This window comes from Coenobita brevimanus, chromosome 51 (genome assembly GCF_032717465.1).
Source record: "Coenobita brevimanus isolate Jiangsu-jjx chromosome 51, ASM3271746v2, whole genome shotgun sequence".
NCBI classification, from domain to species: domain Eukaryota; kingdom Metazoa; phylum Arthropoda; class Malacostraca; order Decapoda; family Coenobitidae; genus Coenobita; species Coenobita brevimanus.
In genome coordinates this window covers 30,507,311-30,525,376 of record NC_137004.1, presented here as the reverse complement: position 1 = coordinate 30,525,376, position 18,066 = coordinate 30,507,311, and the positions used below count along the sequence as shown (strand labels likewise).

Here is an 18,066-nt window from a genome sequence, read left to right as displayed (position 1 = left end):
AAGAAAATTACTGTGAAAGTTAGTGGGAAAATTAAAGTTTTGAAAGGACAATCAGGGACGGAGCGAGAAAAAATGAGAGATGTAAGGGGAGAGTAGATTAAAGCTAGAATGGGTGAATTAGAGTTAGGGGACTGAAATTAAAGCGAGTGAGTGACTGAGCAAGAGAATGGATTAATTAGAGTGAGGAGTGAGCTATATAAATCGAGGGAAAAATGCATAGGGAGAGAGAGAGAGAGAGAGAGAGAGAGAGAGAAGGGGGGGGAGGTAAGGGGAAAGGAGGGAGGGAAGAGAGAAGTTATGTAAGAGCATGGAAAAGAAGAAAGCGAAAAGAAGGATTTTATCACGGTGGGTTACGAAGGAGATTATGGAGCTGATAACAAAAGGAGGAGGGGGTAGGAGGAAGGTTGAAGAAAACTAGTGGCAAGGATAATGGGAAAAAAAATGGAAGAGGGAATGGGAAGGAGAGACTAAAGAAAGGGAAGGAGAAATATCCAGAAAGGAGAGGAAGCAGGAAAAGAATGGGTGAAAAAAGGACTTGGAGAAAAGAAAGAGAAGAAAGGAGAAGATAAGGGTTGAGATGGGAGGTAAAAACTAATGAAGGTATATATATAAGAGAAAGATGGGAGAAGGAGGGGAAGGAAGGGAGGAAGAGGAAAAGGAGAATTAAAAAAAAGAAGATAATGGAGAGCCCGTGTAATGGATGAGAGAAGTATTAAGAAGGGAGAGAAGATATAATCATAGAGGGGAGTGAAAGAGAGAAGAATGCAGGGAGAAACTGAGATGCAAAGGTAGAGGAAAAGGAGAGGGAGAAATGTAAAGAAGCGAGGGATGAAAGAAAGACAGGGAGAAAGAAAATGGAGAGAAATGAAGGAAGGAAGGGAAAACAAGGAAGAAAGGAGGGAGGAAAGAAGAAGGAACAGGAAAGAGATGAGAAAATGAAACAAGACAGAATATTGTAATCATGGAAGGGCGTGGGGAAGGTAATGGAACTGTAAGGGAGGAAAGAGGAAGGGTGAAGAAAGTGAAAGGAAAAAGAGAATAGAAAAGGAATAATGAAGAGGAATGAAAAGGAGAATCTAATGTAAAGGAGGATGAGAAGAGTGTGAGGAAGATGTAGAGCAGTAAGAGAGAAAGAAGAAGAAAGAGGAAAAGAAAGTGGGGAGGAAAGATAAAAGACAGGTGGGAGGAATATAAGCGAGGAGAGAAGGGTCATGGAGTATAGTGGAGGGAGGGAGGAAGGCGGAAGGGAGAAGAAAAAGGTAGAGAGAAAAAAAAGGAAGAAAGGAGAAGAAAAGAGGAAGGAAGAAGGAAAGGAGAAAGAAAAAGAAGGAAAGAGGAAGGGAGGAAGAAAATTTAGGAAGGAGTAAGGGAGTTGATAAAATGAATAAAGGGAAGAGAAGGGTGTAATCATAGAAGGGTGTGAGGAAGATTACGGAGGTGTAAGGAAGTGTAAGGGAGAAGAGGGAGGAAGGTCAAGAGAGGGAGAGGGAGGGAGGGAGACCAAGAGAGGGAGAGGGTGGGAGGAAGGCCAAGAGAAGGACGGGGGAGGGAGGCCAAGAGAAGGAGAGAGGGGGGAAGGGAGACCAAGAGACGGAGAGAAAGAGAGGAGGGAGGGAGGTCAAGAGAGGGAGCGGGAGAGGGAAGGAGGGAGAGGGAGGGAGATATTGACCGCAGCCTCAAGGTAGCTAGCTGACTCAAGACCCCTACTCTCTCTCTCTCTCTCTCTCTCTCTCTCTCTGCAGAACGCTAGGTATATGGAAGCGGTGCACACTGACTTTTTTTTTTTTCTTCTTGAAATCTATACGACTTGAGCCATCACCACACTCATACCCACTAGTCTACATCTCGGTCTACATCACCCATCTGCGCAGGACGTATTCCCTCACCCTGCCCCACCACCCACCACGAGCACAACCATCATGCCTAGGTCTCGCAACTTTTTTTTTTTTTTAATGGCCTTTCCCTCCTTTGAGTTTCAATAAGAAGTTTGTAACTTAAACCAACAATCCATCCACACTACCCCATATACAGTATTCCTCTTCACAGGGTGTATTGTCTTTACCGTGTCACCACCCCAACCCATGCCACCCATCCTATTTCCCCCCCACCCACCTCCCACCATTCACTACATGTATCTTGGACTGGTGGACCCACAACACCCAGGAGGATCATTCCCCCCCCCCCCCGCACGTCCTAGCCCACCGCCCACTACTATCCCGCCCACTCCTGTCCATCCACCCAGCTTAATTATACCCTTCTCGTCTTTGAACCTTCAGGGAAAAGCTCTGTTGTCCAAAATTTCTCCCGCCCTGCCCCACCACCTAACCACCATCCTTCCCACTGTGCTCTGCCTATCCCTGTCAGTATTTGTAACCCAACCCATACTCCGCTTTGAATATTAAGGAAAAATCTTTGACTGCTCTTACCGGCCAACCTACTATTTCCCTCTTCACATGGTATACGTCCCCTCCCAGTCCCCGCCACCCCATCGTGTCCCACCCATTCCTTTCTTTTCTGCCCTCCATTCCCCCTCACCGTCAAGAAAAAAAAAAAAAAATGCTTGAGTTCGATGACGTGGTTTTCCCTTATTTTCGTTACATACTGTATATACGATTGCATTATATTTTAAAAGAGAGTTTTGGAATTGAAGGAGGTATTTGTAGTCATCATTAACTTTCCACTGATGCAGGTCCTTCCCAAGCTGATTATAATAGTCCGGAGGTAATTAGAACAGGAGGAACAAAATACATCATTGGAGTGAAGGGGTTAGACAAATCTGAAACCTTTGTCAAGATAAGGCTGATTTTTTGTGTATTTCTTTATTTTATTTTATTTATTCGTTTGTTTGTTTGTCTAGTTTGTTTAGTCACGTTTGTACACTTATTTCCTGGATTTAACCGGAGTTGATTTTATAGCGCGGATGTGACCTGAAAGGACTGAAGAGAAACGGGTTATTTAAATACAGCAGAGTCAGCATCATGTAATTTTTTCCCCCGTCGTTTTCCTTCTCGTTTTACCCTTTCTCTCTTACCTTCTCGTTTTACCCTTTCTCTCTTACCTTCTCGTTTTACCCTTTCTCTCTTCTTACTGTTCCTCACTTCCTCTCTTCCTGATTACGCTGGTTATTTCGTCATTATTCTCATTATACTTTGAGTTCGTGCTTTTTCCTTTGATATTTGCCCTATAACACTCCATATTCATCGTTTCATTGTGTGTAGATAATTTAGGCATTTTATTAACTTTTTATGTAGTTTATTTTATAACTTGCAGCAGTAACCAGGGCATCATCACTTCGAACTCGATGACGAATTTTCTGTTTTATTCTTGCTGTGGCCAGACGCTTACATTCTGCCTAAGAGATATTTATAGAACTGGGGGAGTTAGATGCAGCCTTAATTTACCCCTTCACTGCCTGCCGTCGTTCCCAAGTTACCGTAACTAAAATCATCTGGAGGTAACAAGAATGAAGTAAAATCTTGCGTCATCAGTTTGAAAATGTTACTGGCATGTTTATATTCACTTAAAGGTTGCATGAAACGCCAGATGAAAAATAATTAACTGACCACAGGATGTTTCAGTGACGTCACATGTGCTTGCGTCACGAGCGGATGGGGTTGGGAAAAACGACTGTATTTGATGGTCCCCCGGATCTAATGGACAGCTGTAAAACTTTATACGATCTTTTGACCTTTACTGAAAAAAATAATATTCTCTTCAGTCCGAAGACGTATTGAGTGTTCTTGCCAACATCAGACAACTTTTATTGAGCTTAGGACAGTCAGACATCTGGCAGCGAAGAAATTAATGATGGCTATATCTAATCCTGTAACTCCAAAAGTTTCTGCTAAGCTTCATAAAGCAATATACCTGCAGCAAGATAATAATAGATAGTGTCTCACTGAACTGAAGGGGCTAAACCACATTTTCAGTTTAGTCAATGACCACCACCAAGTTGGGAAGGCTTTCTGTGATGGGTTTACTAACTGGTGCGTCTAACACCTCCAGTAAAAAAAAAAAAAAATTAATTAAAAAATAACGTGAACACAGTTTTCTGGAGACAGCAAGGCAAGAATAATTATTACGTCCTTTGATGGATGGAGTTATGAACTGTTGGTGTCATTATTTCCACGAAGTATTACGGTATCGTGTGTGTGTGTGTGTGTGTGTGTGTGTGTTTTCCACGCTAGATCGTATTCTAGATGACGATATAGGATTCTTAACATATTTTCAGGGATTATTGAGGGTATTACACCTTTATATTCTTTGTTGTTTATATATCGATGTTGTCGACATAGTTTGTCTTGGTAACGTACAAGTGGATAAAAATGAGTAATGTGCAAAATATACAGCTAAGAAAGATGTGTTACGAAGCCTTCCGTGCCACCAAGACTACCGCACTCCATCTCCCTTTCAGTGCACCCAGGCTGCCATGGGCTCCAGCTATCTTTATCATGTGTGTCCTATCTATACTTAAACATCGTTTTGCTGTGTAGCCTACCATTTTATTCTTTCTGTCTACATATGCACTCCATTTAACACCGTGAATCAGATGGCGTATTGCCTTGATTTTTTCTTGCTGGCTTCAGACGATTTTTACTCAGTTTAGGAAGTCCTCCTTGGTAGTGAAAGAGATATGAATGTTGATGCTACCATCTTGGAAAAGCCTAACAGTGGTAAAAACAAATCGTATGGTATAGTAGCAAGAGTTCGGTAAAACACACACGCATACACACACACAATGGAAAAGTTCACTGTGCAGCTATGCATTTTTTCTGGCAATCTGTCCTTTACCATGCAGCAGTACCATATATATATATATATATATATATATATATATATATATATATATATATATATAGTAGACTGTGTGTGTGTGTGTGTCCTCTTTTTACCATTCCTTTATTGCGTGTCCCCTAACCATAACTTATCCATTATCATAACGGAAGGAAAATATTGAAGGTATTACATCAATTCGTCATCGTCACTGATATTAAAAATAAAAATACCTGGAAATAGTATGGTGTGACAGGAAGCGGAATGTTGACTAGTCTGGCCGATGCGTTTGTTGTTGAGCCAATATCCGGGACGTATAGTGAGCTCGTGGTTAGATTTTACACTCCTCCCTTATTGGACTGAGATTACTATTTAGGCACTTCTCTTTATGTATTTATTGTGTTGTTTTTATGATGTTTACCCATGTGATATTGCTGTATTTGCTGAGTGTGATAAATGTTGTGTGTGATTTAAATATGTTGGTTTGAGATGTTGGTTTCTTCTATCCATCTCTGTTGCTTCCTTCTCCTCTGCCTCCTCCGTTTTCCTGTTTCCTTTGTTTTCTTCCTTTCACGTCATCTGCCCACTGTTTCCTTCATTCCTCAGATCATCATTTTCATTTATCTTCAGATCTTTCAGCTTTGGCATCCTCATTTTGTCTTCCATTCTTTTGCTTTTTTTTTTTTTTTTTGCGAGGGAGATCTCCTCCTCCTTCTCCTCCTCCTCCTTGTTCTTCTTCTTCTTCCTCCCTTCTCCTCCTCCTCCTTGTTCTTCTTCTTCTTCCTCCCTTCTCCTCCTCCTCCTTGTTCTTCTTCTTCCTCCCTTCTCCTCCTCCTCCTTGTTCTTCTTCTTCTTCCTCCCTTCTCCTCCTCCTCCTTGTTCTTCTTCTTCTTCCTCCCTTCTCCTCCTCCTCCTCCTCCTCCTTGTTCTTCTTCTTCTTCCTCCCTTCTCCTCCTCTTCTGTCTTCTTCTTCCTCCTCCTCCTCCTCCTCCTCCTCCTCCTCATATTCCACCCTCTTCATCACCTTCTGGATCACACTTTATCCGCTGCATCCCCATACTAACTCCTTGAAATCCTCCTCCTCCTCTTCCTTCTCCTCCTTGTCCTCTGCTAATATCATTCCTCATACTCAAATTTCCTTTTCGTTTTTACTTCTGTTTCCTCTTTTTTCTCTTCTCATTTTGGCACATTTTATTTACACTTCCGCTACCTCATCCACATTCTTATTTCTCCCTGTCTCTTTATCTTCTTCCTTTTCACTCTTCGTCTCTTCATTTCTGCATCCTGACTCCATTATCTTCATATATTTCTTCCTCTTCATTCCACTTTTTTCCTTGTCCTTTTCATTCCACTTTCTTCCTTGTCCTTTTCATTCATTGTTCTTCCACTTCTTCCAACTCTTTCTCCTATCACTTTGCCTTCTTACTTTTCCCTCTCTACATTTTCCATTCTTCCTCTTCTTTCTTTTAATCTGCCACCTCCCCTATCCTTTCCTCCTCATCCTTTTTGTTTCCTTATAGTCGTGTTTCCAATTTTCTCGTCCACCAGTTTGCCCACGTCTTATTTTTCGTCCTCTTTCAACTCTTCTTTCACATTATCCTCTTCCTGTTTCTCCCATTTCTCTTCTTCCCCCAATTTTTCTGCCTCCACCTCCCAGTCCTTTTTGTATCTTCCTTTCTCCAACTTTGATTCTTCAGCCTTCATATCCTCTTAATTTTTCCTTCCTCATCTTCCTTCTTTTTTTCAGCATCTGTCTTTCTCCAGTTTACCTTCCTCTTCCTCTTCCATCTTTTCTAATGCATCTTTTTCTTTTATTCCATTCTCCTCTTCTTTCTTATCCTTTTCAACCTTCTGCACACATTCCATGTTTCTGCCTTTTATTCATCTGCTTTCATGGCCATCTCTTTTCCCTCTTCCTTTGTCTCATACTCTTATTTGCCCTCCTCGTTCCTCTTCTTCCACTTTATCCTGCTACCTCTATCTTCCCCCCTCTTCCTCTCATTTCTCCACTCGTTTTCTTTTCTGCTCCTCTTCATCCCCCTCTTCCTCATACACATCATCCACTTTTCTTCCTCTCCATTTGTTTTTTCTTTTTCGCTCCCTTCCCCTTCCTCTTTTTCTCCTCCTACTTCTTCCCCTCCCATTCTTTTATTTCCACTTCTCAATTCTTCCTCCTCTCCTTCACCTCCATCCCCTCCTTTCTCCTCTTTCATTTTCATTCGCTTTCTTTTCCTCTTCAATTTCTTCCCCTTTCTTCTCCTGTTCCTCTTGGTCTTCTTCTTCCCACCCATCTTTTTCATTTGTTTTTCCTCTTCCTCTTTATGTTCATTTTACCCACTTTTCTTTTTCCTCTACCTTCCAGTTCTGGTCTCTGCTGTTGTATTTCACAAGGCCTTTGTGAGCTGAACGAGGTCCCCCGCTTCTCTCTCTCTCTCTCTCTCTCTCTCTCTCTCTACTTGCCTTTACCGTTCTATCTTTCCATCTCTCCTCCTCTCGAAGATCTCCCTTTTCTTGCATTTCTCCTTTTCCTTCTCTCCCATCCCCTGCCTCTTCCTGTTCTCAAAACACCCCATTCTCCAGGATCTTTCCTACTTCTCCAGGTCTCCCTCTTCCTTCCTCTCACTTGCCTTTTTAACCATCCTTGTCCTGCATGTTTCCTGCTCATGCAGTTCACTCTGTCTTCATCCTTTCATGCTCTTGCAGCTTTCATTTCCCCTTCTCACAGTGCTCCCTTTCTTGTAACTCTGCCATGTCCTCTTGCAACTTACTGTACCTTGCCACTCAGCTTTCTCCTCCTCTTGCAACTCTCCCTCTCCTATAACTTTCCCTTCTGTCTCCCTCCTGTTCTTGCCACTCTTCCTCTCTGCCCTTACACTAACCCAGCTCTCGGGTTCTCTTGCACTGTTCTATCTCTGGGTGTTTCTGTGTGTGTGCTGTGGTGTGGTACAGATGCTGACAGTCCTGCCACCACAGTGTCAGAGGCCGTGTACCACGAATATGATGCACTGAGGCACCGCTACCAGATCGAGGCAGAGTCTATGGAGCTGGCCTTCAACCGGGCAACTGAGGTATGTCTATATCCCAGCACTCTACCAGGCTGTGTGTCATACTGGTACATTGTATAACTCATTGTTGAGGTGTAGTAACAGATCAGAATTTGATCTCTTAATATGATCGTAAAATGTAGTTCCTGTTAATTAAAGTACAGTACTGTAATATCTTAAAACTGTGCTTCATGTAGAGCAGAATGGTTATAGTTATCATAAGAACTGTATTGTGTAAAGTAATTTTAGTTAGTATAATAATCAATAAAATTACCTTAATACAAAGATTACTAACTGATTCATGTAAAGAGAGAATAAAACATGGTGCCTGGGAAGCAGGAGTTATAATTAACTAAAAAGTGGATCATGTAAAGAGAACGGGTTGTACCTGTTTTTATAGATATTGGTGACCGTAGACCCTATCATGCAGTATTGTTTTTACAGTATCTGCTGCATGTAACCAGTGACATATATACACTAAATGATTGTTCAGGCTCCTGTAGGCTGTAGTTTTTATATAAAATTATGTAATACCATTTATTTGAATGCTTATTGCTCATCTAATATAATCTTCTAATTAATATGAATGTTGGCTCCTATGATTAATCTTCTTATTAATATGAATGTTGGCTCCTATGATTTATATTCTTAAATGTTTCATTACCTTTCAGTGTTGTCATTTCTCCCTAGATAAGTTGAAATTTTATTACTGTATAGTTGAAATAGACTACTGTACATATTGGTAATTCATACTTTGTTTTGGTTAACACCAGACAGCATTATTCAGCAAAGGATGAATCGTAGAGGCCTGAGTGTTAAAGTTCTATTGCTATATGTGAAACTGGTATCCCAGTTTCCCTCAATACAGAGCACCTGGTGGGCTAGTGATTAGAATGGCCCAGTCATTGATTGCCCTGCACAGGTTCAATCCCCAAGAGGTGACCTGAGGTTTTTCAGTTATGAAATGCTGTCAGGGAAAGTAGGCTGGTTATCTTCCCTTAAATTACTGGACTAATGAAGCCTAGGCTTGGTCCCCCACAGCTTTATATTTATTGTATATAGGACCTACTCTTTGCTCATATTATACTGCACTGTATATGCAAGCTCTTACTGTAGTGAAACACTAATACAGATTGTAGGTACTTGTTATAGATACCAATGTGCATAATGTTTTAAACAGTATTTGTATATAGTAGTCTCATGAAAATTCACTAAGGATTTGCATGGAACACAGTGGCAATATACCTGTTTTCCACTGCAGTATCAAATAACTGTTAATAACTATTGGTACCACAGTGGTACCGTGAGAACAAGAGCCTCCGTCGGGAAGCCACAACACTGAAGCGGCAGAGTGCAGTGTTGATGCAGCGTGTTGCTGAGACTGCCCCAGCTGACCTGGATCTTGCCCTCTTGGCCAATGTGAATGAAACTGCAGATGCAGACATGCAGCTGCACCATGAGAAGGAGGTGGCAGCACTCCTTGACAAGATTAAGAGTGAGATGACCCCTTCAGTTCAAGTGCCATATTCTCAATGACTTAGATGGCTTTCTGTCACCTTTTGCTTGATGATTGACTTGGGATATTATTTTGCCCCCTGGTACAGATATTCTCTCTTATGTTCTTTGGTTTTTTAATGTTGACAATGATTGCATAAATAAATGCTGGAAAGTATTGTGTTCCACATGCAGAAATTAATTAGTAAGGAAGAGGTGCTACAAAGCCTCTAAAGCTGGAAAGAATATGGACCTAAATGGTTTTTCCTTCTTAAACTGATTAAAATTAAGAGTGAATGAACCCCATCAGTTCAGTGGATCATCCTAAGCTGAATAAAGTTAAGAGTGAATGAACCCCATCAGTTCAAGAGAAATTCTTCGTAGGTTTAATGAATTCAGAGTGAATGAACCCCATCAGTTAAAGAGAGATTTTTTTCCTAGGGTGAATAAAATTAAGAGTCATGAACCCCATCAGTTCAAGAGGTCTTTAAGAATACATGAAAATGGCCATGAGTGTAGTGCAGGTGTTGATGGAGTTTTTTTATGCCTTAAATTAAAGATGTCCTCAGTCATTAGGTGAACAAAAGTAATTGCTGGTAGCACGAATAAAACAGAAGATGCCACATGTATCATACAGAAGACCTGACAATGATGAATGGATGTAGGTGTGGCACATTTTTCCTACTGGTAGTTTTACCTTTGTGTTCTTATTTTGGATCAAGCCTACCACTTTTATATTGATGTGACTAGGGTAAGGTTGATATAACGATAATGATATGGAAACAGGGTAATAGTATGATGATGATGGTGATGATTATTTGTATCTTGTTGAAATTATTAGATATGTTTATTCTTGTGCAGATCCTCACTTCTTAATCAGGTTTTCTCAGAGAAAGATGAGTTTATCATTACACATTGGCTGAGGACATAATTTGGTCATCATCTGCACTTGCTTATTGTATCATTCGCATCATTTATGTAGGCTCCAACATGCTTACATACATCGGTCTTGGCCACCTAATGGTGGCCCCCCATGTTGCTCAGTGTCTGGCAGCTTCCTATTTCAGTCCATTAGCCCTGAGGTCACAGTGTTTGACCTCGTCCCAGATCTTTTTTGGTCTTCCCCTCACAACCCTACCCCCAGCGTTCACACTTCTCACCCTCTGTACGCAGTTGTCATCCTGCATCCTTTCAACATGCCCAAATCATCGCAGTCTACCCCTCCTTACCACAACACCAATACATTCTAGGCCATCACTTGAACTGAATAGTTCAGAATTCATTCTTTAGCACATGTAGCTGCTATTGCCTCCAGTTTCATGTTTACAGGAAGGGTTCAGTTTTTGAGCAGGATGTTAAGCCCCTTCAGTCTGATGACATGTTTCATATTTTACTCTTAATTCTTCAGATGATTTTCAGTTGAGGGGAGTGTTGTAACAGTGAAAAAGTTATTGAGGGCCATAGCCAACCAATCCATATTGAAAAATCTCCCCCTGAGCTGATGAAAATTGTCTGAAGCTAGCTTAGTGAAATGCAAAGTATGTCACCAGATTGAAGAGGTTAAATCCAGAATTTTTGCCCAGCAAAATTTTTGTTACCCAGACTCCATAATACATCCTTAAAGAGGTCCATCCAATCAATGCCACAAAAATATATGGTGCTGACCTATTTTTCAAAACTTGAAGCATACCTGTAAATGTGGAATGGAGGGTAAGCTTGAGGACAGCACAGATGTTAGCATGAACTCCTTTCCACTTCTAGTGGTATGTTCATGAGAAATAATTAGAAAAAGATATTTATATCAGTTCGTTCATGGAGCCATTTGTGAATGTAATCAAAGTTGTATTTTAAAAAAAAGTAATTCCAGTAGTTGATTTTTTTTTTTTTCATCAGATAGAAATGGACCACTCCCATAACTTTAATATGAAGTAATGGTTGCATGAAATTCAAGTAGTCTTAGTTATATGGTACAAATGAGTTATGTATTACTAGTCAAATTAACTCTTCAGGCTGTCTACTTGACTGTCAGCTGAATTGAAAAGGGTGTGGTATCTTTGCCAAGTTAGAGCCAATGTGTTATACTTGACCTAATCACCAAAGGGAAATATATATCATAGACAGAAAACCTCATGATGGCAACTGTAACTGTATGTGTAGTGTCTGAACTGCTACAGGCAGTGTTCATTTTAAGCCATGGCTGTTGAGACCAGAACATTGTCACTTTACTTACAGGTGGTGATAGTAATTGTTATTGAGACCAGAACATTTTCACTTTACTTACAGGTGGTGATAGTAATTGGTGAAAACTGGTAAATCAACTCATAGATAGCAATGAAATGTTAATATGCATTTTTTTTTTTTTTATCAGGGACTTTGAAGAAAACTAACATAGAAAAAAGACATAAAATGTGGACCTAATGTGTTTGAAACTGCTGTTCTAGAGTGGAGCATGTGAAAGAATGTATTGTGTCAGTTTTGAAGGGGCATTCACCATCCACTCACTTGATGTAGTGCTGCTCTCAGGTGTCTGCTCTTTCCTCCATCCTTTTTTCCTTCCATCCTCTTCTGTCTTTCCTTCCTTCATTCTTTCCTTGTCCATCTGCCTACATGTAACTTTACAACCCTCTTTTCTGTCTTTCTTTCCTTCATTCTTTCCTTTTTGTTCTGCCTGTGGGTGACTTTACACTGAGTGACAAGCCAAATGGTTTCCTGTACACCAGGACACCATTTACTACACTAGGTGGTAACCATATAATCAAAGTATGGCGCCTGGTGGTTTCTTGGGTAATTAAGGTGCTCCAGTTGGATTGAGCCAGTGAAGGTTTATATCCAAGAGATGGTTGGGGTTTATTGCTTATGTAATGCCATTCAGGGATGAGTGAGTCTGGTCAATCTCATTAAATGTCAGGACCATCTAGCCTAGCCCTTGGCTGCTACGCTTTTCATGGAGCAACGTAGGATTGGATGATGGATGATAGATGGATGGAATTTTGTTTTGTGAAGTACACGTATTATATTACTGTTTGCATTATGCTGTTCTAAATGCTGTACAATAACTTATAAGGTTTATAGTTCTGTGCTGTAATGTAATGCTTGTTACATTTATATATATATCTATCTATCTATCTATATACCTAGGCTGCTTCCCCCAAGGAAAGGGAGGTAGCCGAGACAGGACGACTCACTCTCCATTTACTCATCCATTCAAACACATTCATTCGCATCTTAGCCCCAAAGGGGAGAACGGACAGATCCTCACCGCATCACACCGCACAAGGGTCAACTGTGCAATGCAATCAGTGACATCCGCAGCAGGGCCCGACAGCAGAACTGGTTTACCCCTGCCACATCATAACAGACCCATCCCCTTACCCGCACCTGACCTGACTAGCTGATCAGACCAAATGCGGGAGAATATCCCCTCAGGGTTGCGTCATCACTTATTCATTCACAATTTCTCTCCATTTATTTCTGTCACGCACAGCCACTCTTCCTTGCTCAACAGACATCCCTCTTGCATCCAGCGCTCTCTTCACACTGTCCATCCATCCTATTCGTGGTCTCCCTCTCAGCCTTACACCTCTCACATCAGATCTAGTTATCTTTTTCACCAATCGTTCATTATCCATTCTCTCCATATGCCCAAACCATTGCAACACCCTCTGCTCAACTCTACCAGCCATCTCCCGAACAACTCCAGTTCTCCTTCGCACTTCATCATTTCGCACTCGATCCATACGCGTCACTCCACACATACTCCTCAGACATCTCATCTCCATTACATTCAAACTTTTCCTCTCTGCTACACCCACATTCCATGTTTCAGCCCCATATAATGCAGTCGGTACCACAACACCCTCATACAGCCTTCTCTTTACATCCATTCTAAGCGAACGACATTTAAACACTTTTTTCATTCCTCCCAGCACCTTTCCTACTTCATTTATTCTAAACTTCACTTCTGCATCTATTCTTCCATCCACAGCAACATGTGACCCTAGATATTTAAAACAATCTACCTCCTCAAGCAACTCACCATTCAAAACTATATTCATCCCCCTACCATCTATCAACCTCGTACACTTCATCACTTTACTCTTATTCTCATTTACTTTCAATTTCCTCCTTTCACACACCCTTCCAAACTCCTCTACCAACTGTCTCAATCTCTCCTCTGAATCAGTCACCAGTGCAGTATCATCTGCAAACAGCAGCTGCTTCAGATTCCACTCTCCTCCATCAACATTTACCAGACTCAGACCACCTAAAACTCTTGCATTCACCTCCCTTACAACACCATCCATGTAAATATTAAACAACCAAGGCGACATCACACATCCCTGTCGCAGCCCCACTCTCACGGGAAACCAATCACTCACAGCATTTCCCACTCTTACACACGCTCTACTATTTACATAAAAACTTTTCACCCCTTTTAGTAACCTACCATCAAGTCCATACAATCTTAAAACAGTCCACAAAGCCTCCCTATCAATTCTATCATACGCTTTCTCTAAATCCATAAATGCCCAAAACACATCCTTGCCTTTCGCTAAATACTTTTCACACACTTGTCTCACAGCAAACACCTGATCAACGCATCCCCTCCCTCTCCTAAAGCCACACTGCTCATCACTAATCACTCCCTCTGTACCCTCTCTAACTCTCATAATTAACACTCTACCATACACTTTACCTACAACACTCAACAGACTTATACCCCTAAAGCTAGTACTGTACATTCATACTTATCACCCTTGCCTTTATACAACGGGACCACACAAGCACTTGCCCAGTCAATTGGCACCATACCTTTCTCAAAGCACACATTCAACAATCTTACTAACCAGTCAACAATAGTCACTCCACCACCCTTCAGGCATTCCACAGCACACCCATCCATACCTGCAGCTTTCCCTGTTTTCATATCCTTTACTGCCTTCTCCACTTCTTCCTTCGTGATCAAAGAATCATTCAACTCTCCCAACACATTTATTCCTTGCACCCTTCCATCCGCCACAATCTCAGCCACCCTTTCCTCCTCTACATTTAACAATCTTTCAAAATACTCTGCCCATCTCTTCCTTACTGCATCCATCTCAATTAACATCCTTCCATCCTCTGCTTTTACTCGCTCTCTCTATCTCGCACGCGCGCACGCACACACACACACACACACACACACACACACACACACACACACACACACACACACACACACACACACACACACACACACACACTGCTCGCTGGCACAGTGGTAACGTTCTAGCTTGCCATCTGGTAGACGGGAGTTCGCGCATCGCTTAAGTTGCGAAAAGTTTCGCTGACGAAGTGGGTGGTTACTGTCCCCCTTGAGCAAGGGGATGGGTGTGTGCGTGTGTGAAGGTTACAGCCTTGCCCTTAGATCGGACTATATGAGCTCTCAGCTCCCTTCCGGGAGGGTAAAATCTGACGATTACGACCATCAAGTGATCCTGACCGACCCGGTGAATTACACACAGACACACACACACACACACACACACACACAGTGAATAGGGAGGCTGTCAGAGATTGAGCGGCTTGGAGACCTGCCATTTAAGTGACCAATGCCAATACACTGAACAGGGACTGAATAGGGAGACTGCCAGAGATTGAGCAGTGTGGAGACTGCCATTTAGGTAACCCAGGCCAATGCATGCAACCATGTTGGAACCATTATAAATGATCTTTCCAGATCTGGAGCTTGAAGTAGCAAGCCTTACTGCGGAAGTGACTCGGGTGAAACAGGATGAGTTTGAGGCACAAGAAGAAGTGGTGGAAGTACGCCGGCAGCTGGAGGAGGCCACACAGCAAATTGAACAGTTGCAGGTGAAGCACTGTTGTGTTGTGTCTACCAGTCGGTGGTGGTGTTACAGCTATTTAGATTGCCATGATTTGAGAACAGTTGTCTTTTATTCTTTAAGTTTCTGAGCATGCATGTGTGTGTTTGTGTTTTGTGTGTGTGTGTGTGTGTGTGTGTGTGTGTGTGTGTTTCAACACAGAACTTTTATGGAAAGCATTTTCAAAATTTGGAATTCCAAACAAATTTCTTGCCATCGTTGAGAGCTTGCACGACAATATGAATGCTCATGTGTCCGTAGGTGGGAGCGAATCTGATTTCTTCACCATGGACGTGGGAATGAAACAAGGATGTGTCGTGGCTGCTGTCATTTTCAATGTCTGGCTTACTGCAGTCACCCTTTTAAGTTACCAACATGTGAACCCTGATGATGGAATAAAAATCCAGTTCCATCTAGACAGTAACTTATTTAATTTCAGATGTCTTCAGGCATAATCAAAGATTGAAATAGCTCATTTCCCAGTGCTACAATATGCTGATGACTGTACCGTCCTTGCACATACCCCAGAAGCCCTACAACAGAGTCTGAGCATCGTCTCCAACATACACCATGCAGTGGGGATCCAAATAAATGTCAATAAAACAGAAATAATATATCAGAGAAACAACCCAGCAGAGTCTGCTGCATTTCAGGTAAGTGGTGAGTGTGTAAAACAGGTGGAGAATTTTATCTACCTTGGAAGTGTGCTCACAGATAAACATAACGTTGATGCAGAAGTCCTCACATGAATCAGCCATGCCTCTTCCTGTTTTGGATGCCTCAGATTCTGAGTCTTTGAAAACACCAACTTGAGAATCAAGACCAAATATCAGTATATATGGCTGTATGCCTCTCCAACCTCTTATATTGTTCAGTGCCGAAACCTGGATTTCCTACCAGTGTCACATCAAACAGCTTGAGTTGTTTCACATCCAATACTTACAGTGCATCATAGGACTCACATGGAAGGCTAAAGTCCCTCACTCACAAATTCTCTAACAGACAAAGTCAACCAGCATAGAAACCATGCAAGGGTCAGACATGTGTACTGCATGCCTGAATGCCGCCTTCCCTGCCAAGTTCTGTATGGCTGACTCCTGCAGCACACTACAGCCGAGGAGGATAGAAGAGGTATAAAAATTATATAAAGACAGCTCTGAGGAAGTGCAACATCATACCAAAAGATCTTGAAACCAATGCCTCGGACAGCGAAGGAACCATTCATCTAAAAAAAGCTCGGCACCTGGCCTGAGAAGAGCGTAGACATTGGAGGCACAACCAAAACGGAGTTTTCCCAGCAAACCCAGACTTGACATACTGACTGTGGCAAGGTTTGCTGATCCAAGATTGGTCTGCACAGTTACATATTGACACCAAAGACAATGAGAAACACACCAATATTGTTGATTTAACAAGCATAGACATTGGTGGCACAACCAAAATGGAGTTTTCTGAGCTAACCCAGACTTGACATACTGACTGTGTGGCAAGGTTTGCTGATCCAAGATTGGTCTGCACAGTCACACATGTTGACACCAAAGACAATGAGAAACACACCAGTATTGTGGATTTAACATGCATTGTCTTCTGTAGCAGGACATCTTTAAGTTAAATGTGTGTGTGTGTGTGTGTGTGTGTGTGTGTGCACACACAAAACTGTTTGCTTTGAATGTAAACAGCTGGTGGTTCATATATTTCTTTTCAAGTATCTCAGCAACTACTGTACCAACCCTTCCAAATGCAGAGAAAAGGACCTTGTCAGCATTGACATGCTGACAGGAGAGTTGCTTTCATTTCACACTGTTATGAAAATTTAAGGTCTGGTTTTAAATGAATGGGGAAACCAATACGGTACCTAATGGCAAGGTGGAAGCTGTCTTAGTCATCAATGCTGAATCTTTCATTCAGTGAGATAAGCTAATTTAGATATTGGAACATCTCTTCTAGATAACCTGTCTGTCCATCACTCACAAACAATTGTCAGAAGCAAAGTGTTTCACTCTTCTAGACTTTAGTGAATTTAGTGAAGCCACACCACACCATACCATACCATACCATCTTCTCATACCACACAACACAAAATCACCCACTCACACACCACACCTTGCAAAAGAGCATCAATGAAAAGTCGCTGAAATTCTTGCATCTAGTAGCCTGCTTTTGTACTTGCTCATTGTACTGGAACAGTGTTGAGCTGATATGTTCTAGTTTTGTTTCTGGCTTTATTTATTTATATACATGTATATTTACAACAGTAAACTCTCAGTTATCTATTGGCACATTATCCGACATATGTCATCATCAATCATAGGAAATGGCTGAACTTGGTAATATTCCCTGGGAAGCCCCAGCCTCTTATTTGTTACCTGTAAGCCCTGTTCTTCAGTTTTCTTCTTGTGTTTGCTGTTAAATATGTACAGTATATCCATCCTCCTCATTGCATTTCATATCATTGTTTCCTCTTGTGTATCTCTCTGGAAAACTCTTGACAGTGCTTTGGTTCCCCTCCCCCAAAACTGCCATTCTCTCACCAAAATGCGCTCTGCCTATGATAGAGTTCCCCATCTTTGTTGTCATCCCTGTGCTTATGCATGTCCTGCGGGCCCCATTCCTTCCACTGGTGTGTCACTATGGCACCTCCATCAGCCAGTTGACCCAGGAAGATCCTATCTCAAGAATAAGAGGGAAATTATTGGCAAGCTCAATGAAGGCTGGAGAGTGAGTTGGGTGGCTGTGTTTTTTGGCTAGGCCTCCCTGTCTTGCCTCACCCTACCCAAGTCTGCCTCAGAGGTTCGGGTGTACAGTGTGTGCACTGTACAATACAATGATATTTTACCATGCATATCACAGAATTTAAGGGTGTTTTTCTTTGTATGAGCAGTTATACAGTA

At 41.8% G+C, this 18,066-nt stretch overlaps 1 protein-coding gene across 1 annotated transcript in view; it reads left to right on the top strand.

The window, feature by feature from the left end:
• The window catches only part of LOC145400100 (uncharacterized), a 117,896-nt gene that overhangs the window by 75,435 nt on the left and 24,395 nt on the right, over nucleotides 1-18,066 (top strand). Inside the window, exons 3-5 of the mRNA XM_080272608.1 lie at nucleotides 7,723-7,841; nucleotides 9,114-9,312; nucleotides 15,031-15,164. Of these exons, the coding sequence (XP_080128734.1) occupies nucleotides 7,723-7,841; nucleotides 9,114-9,312; nucleotides 15,031-15,164 (452 nt within the window). The remainder of the gene's footprint in view (nucleotides 1-7,722; nucleotides 7,842-9,113; nucleotides 9,313-15,030; nucleotides 15,165-18,066) is intronic.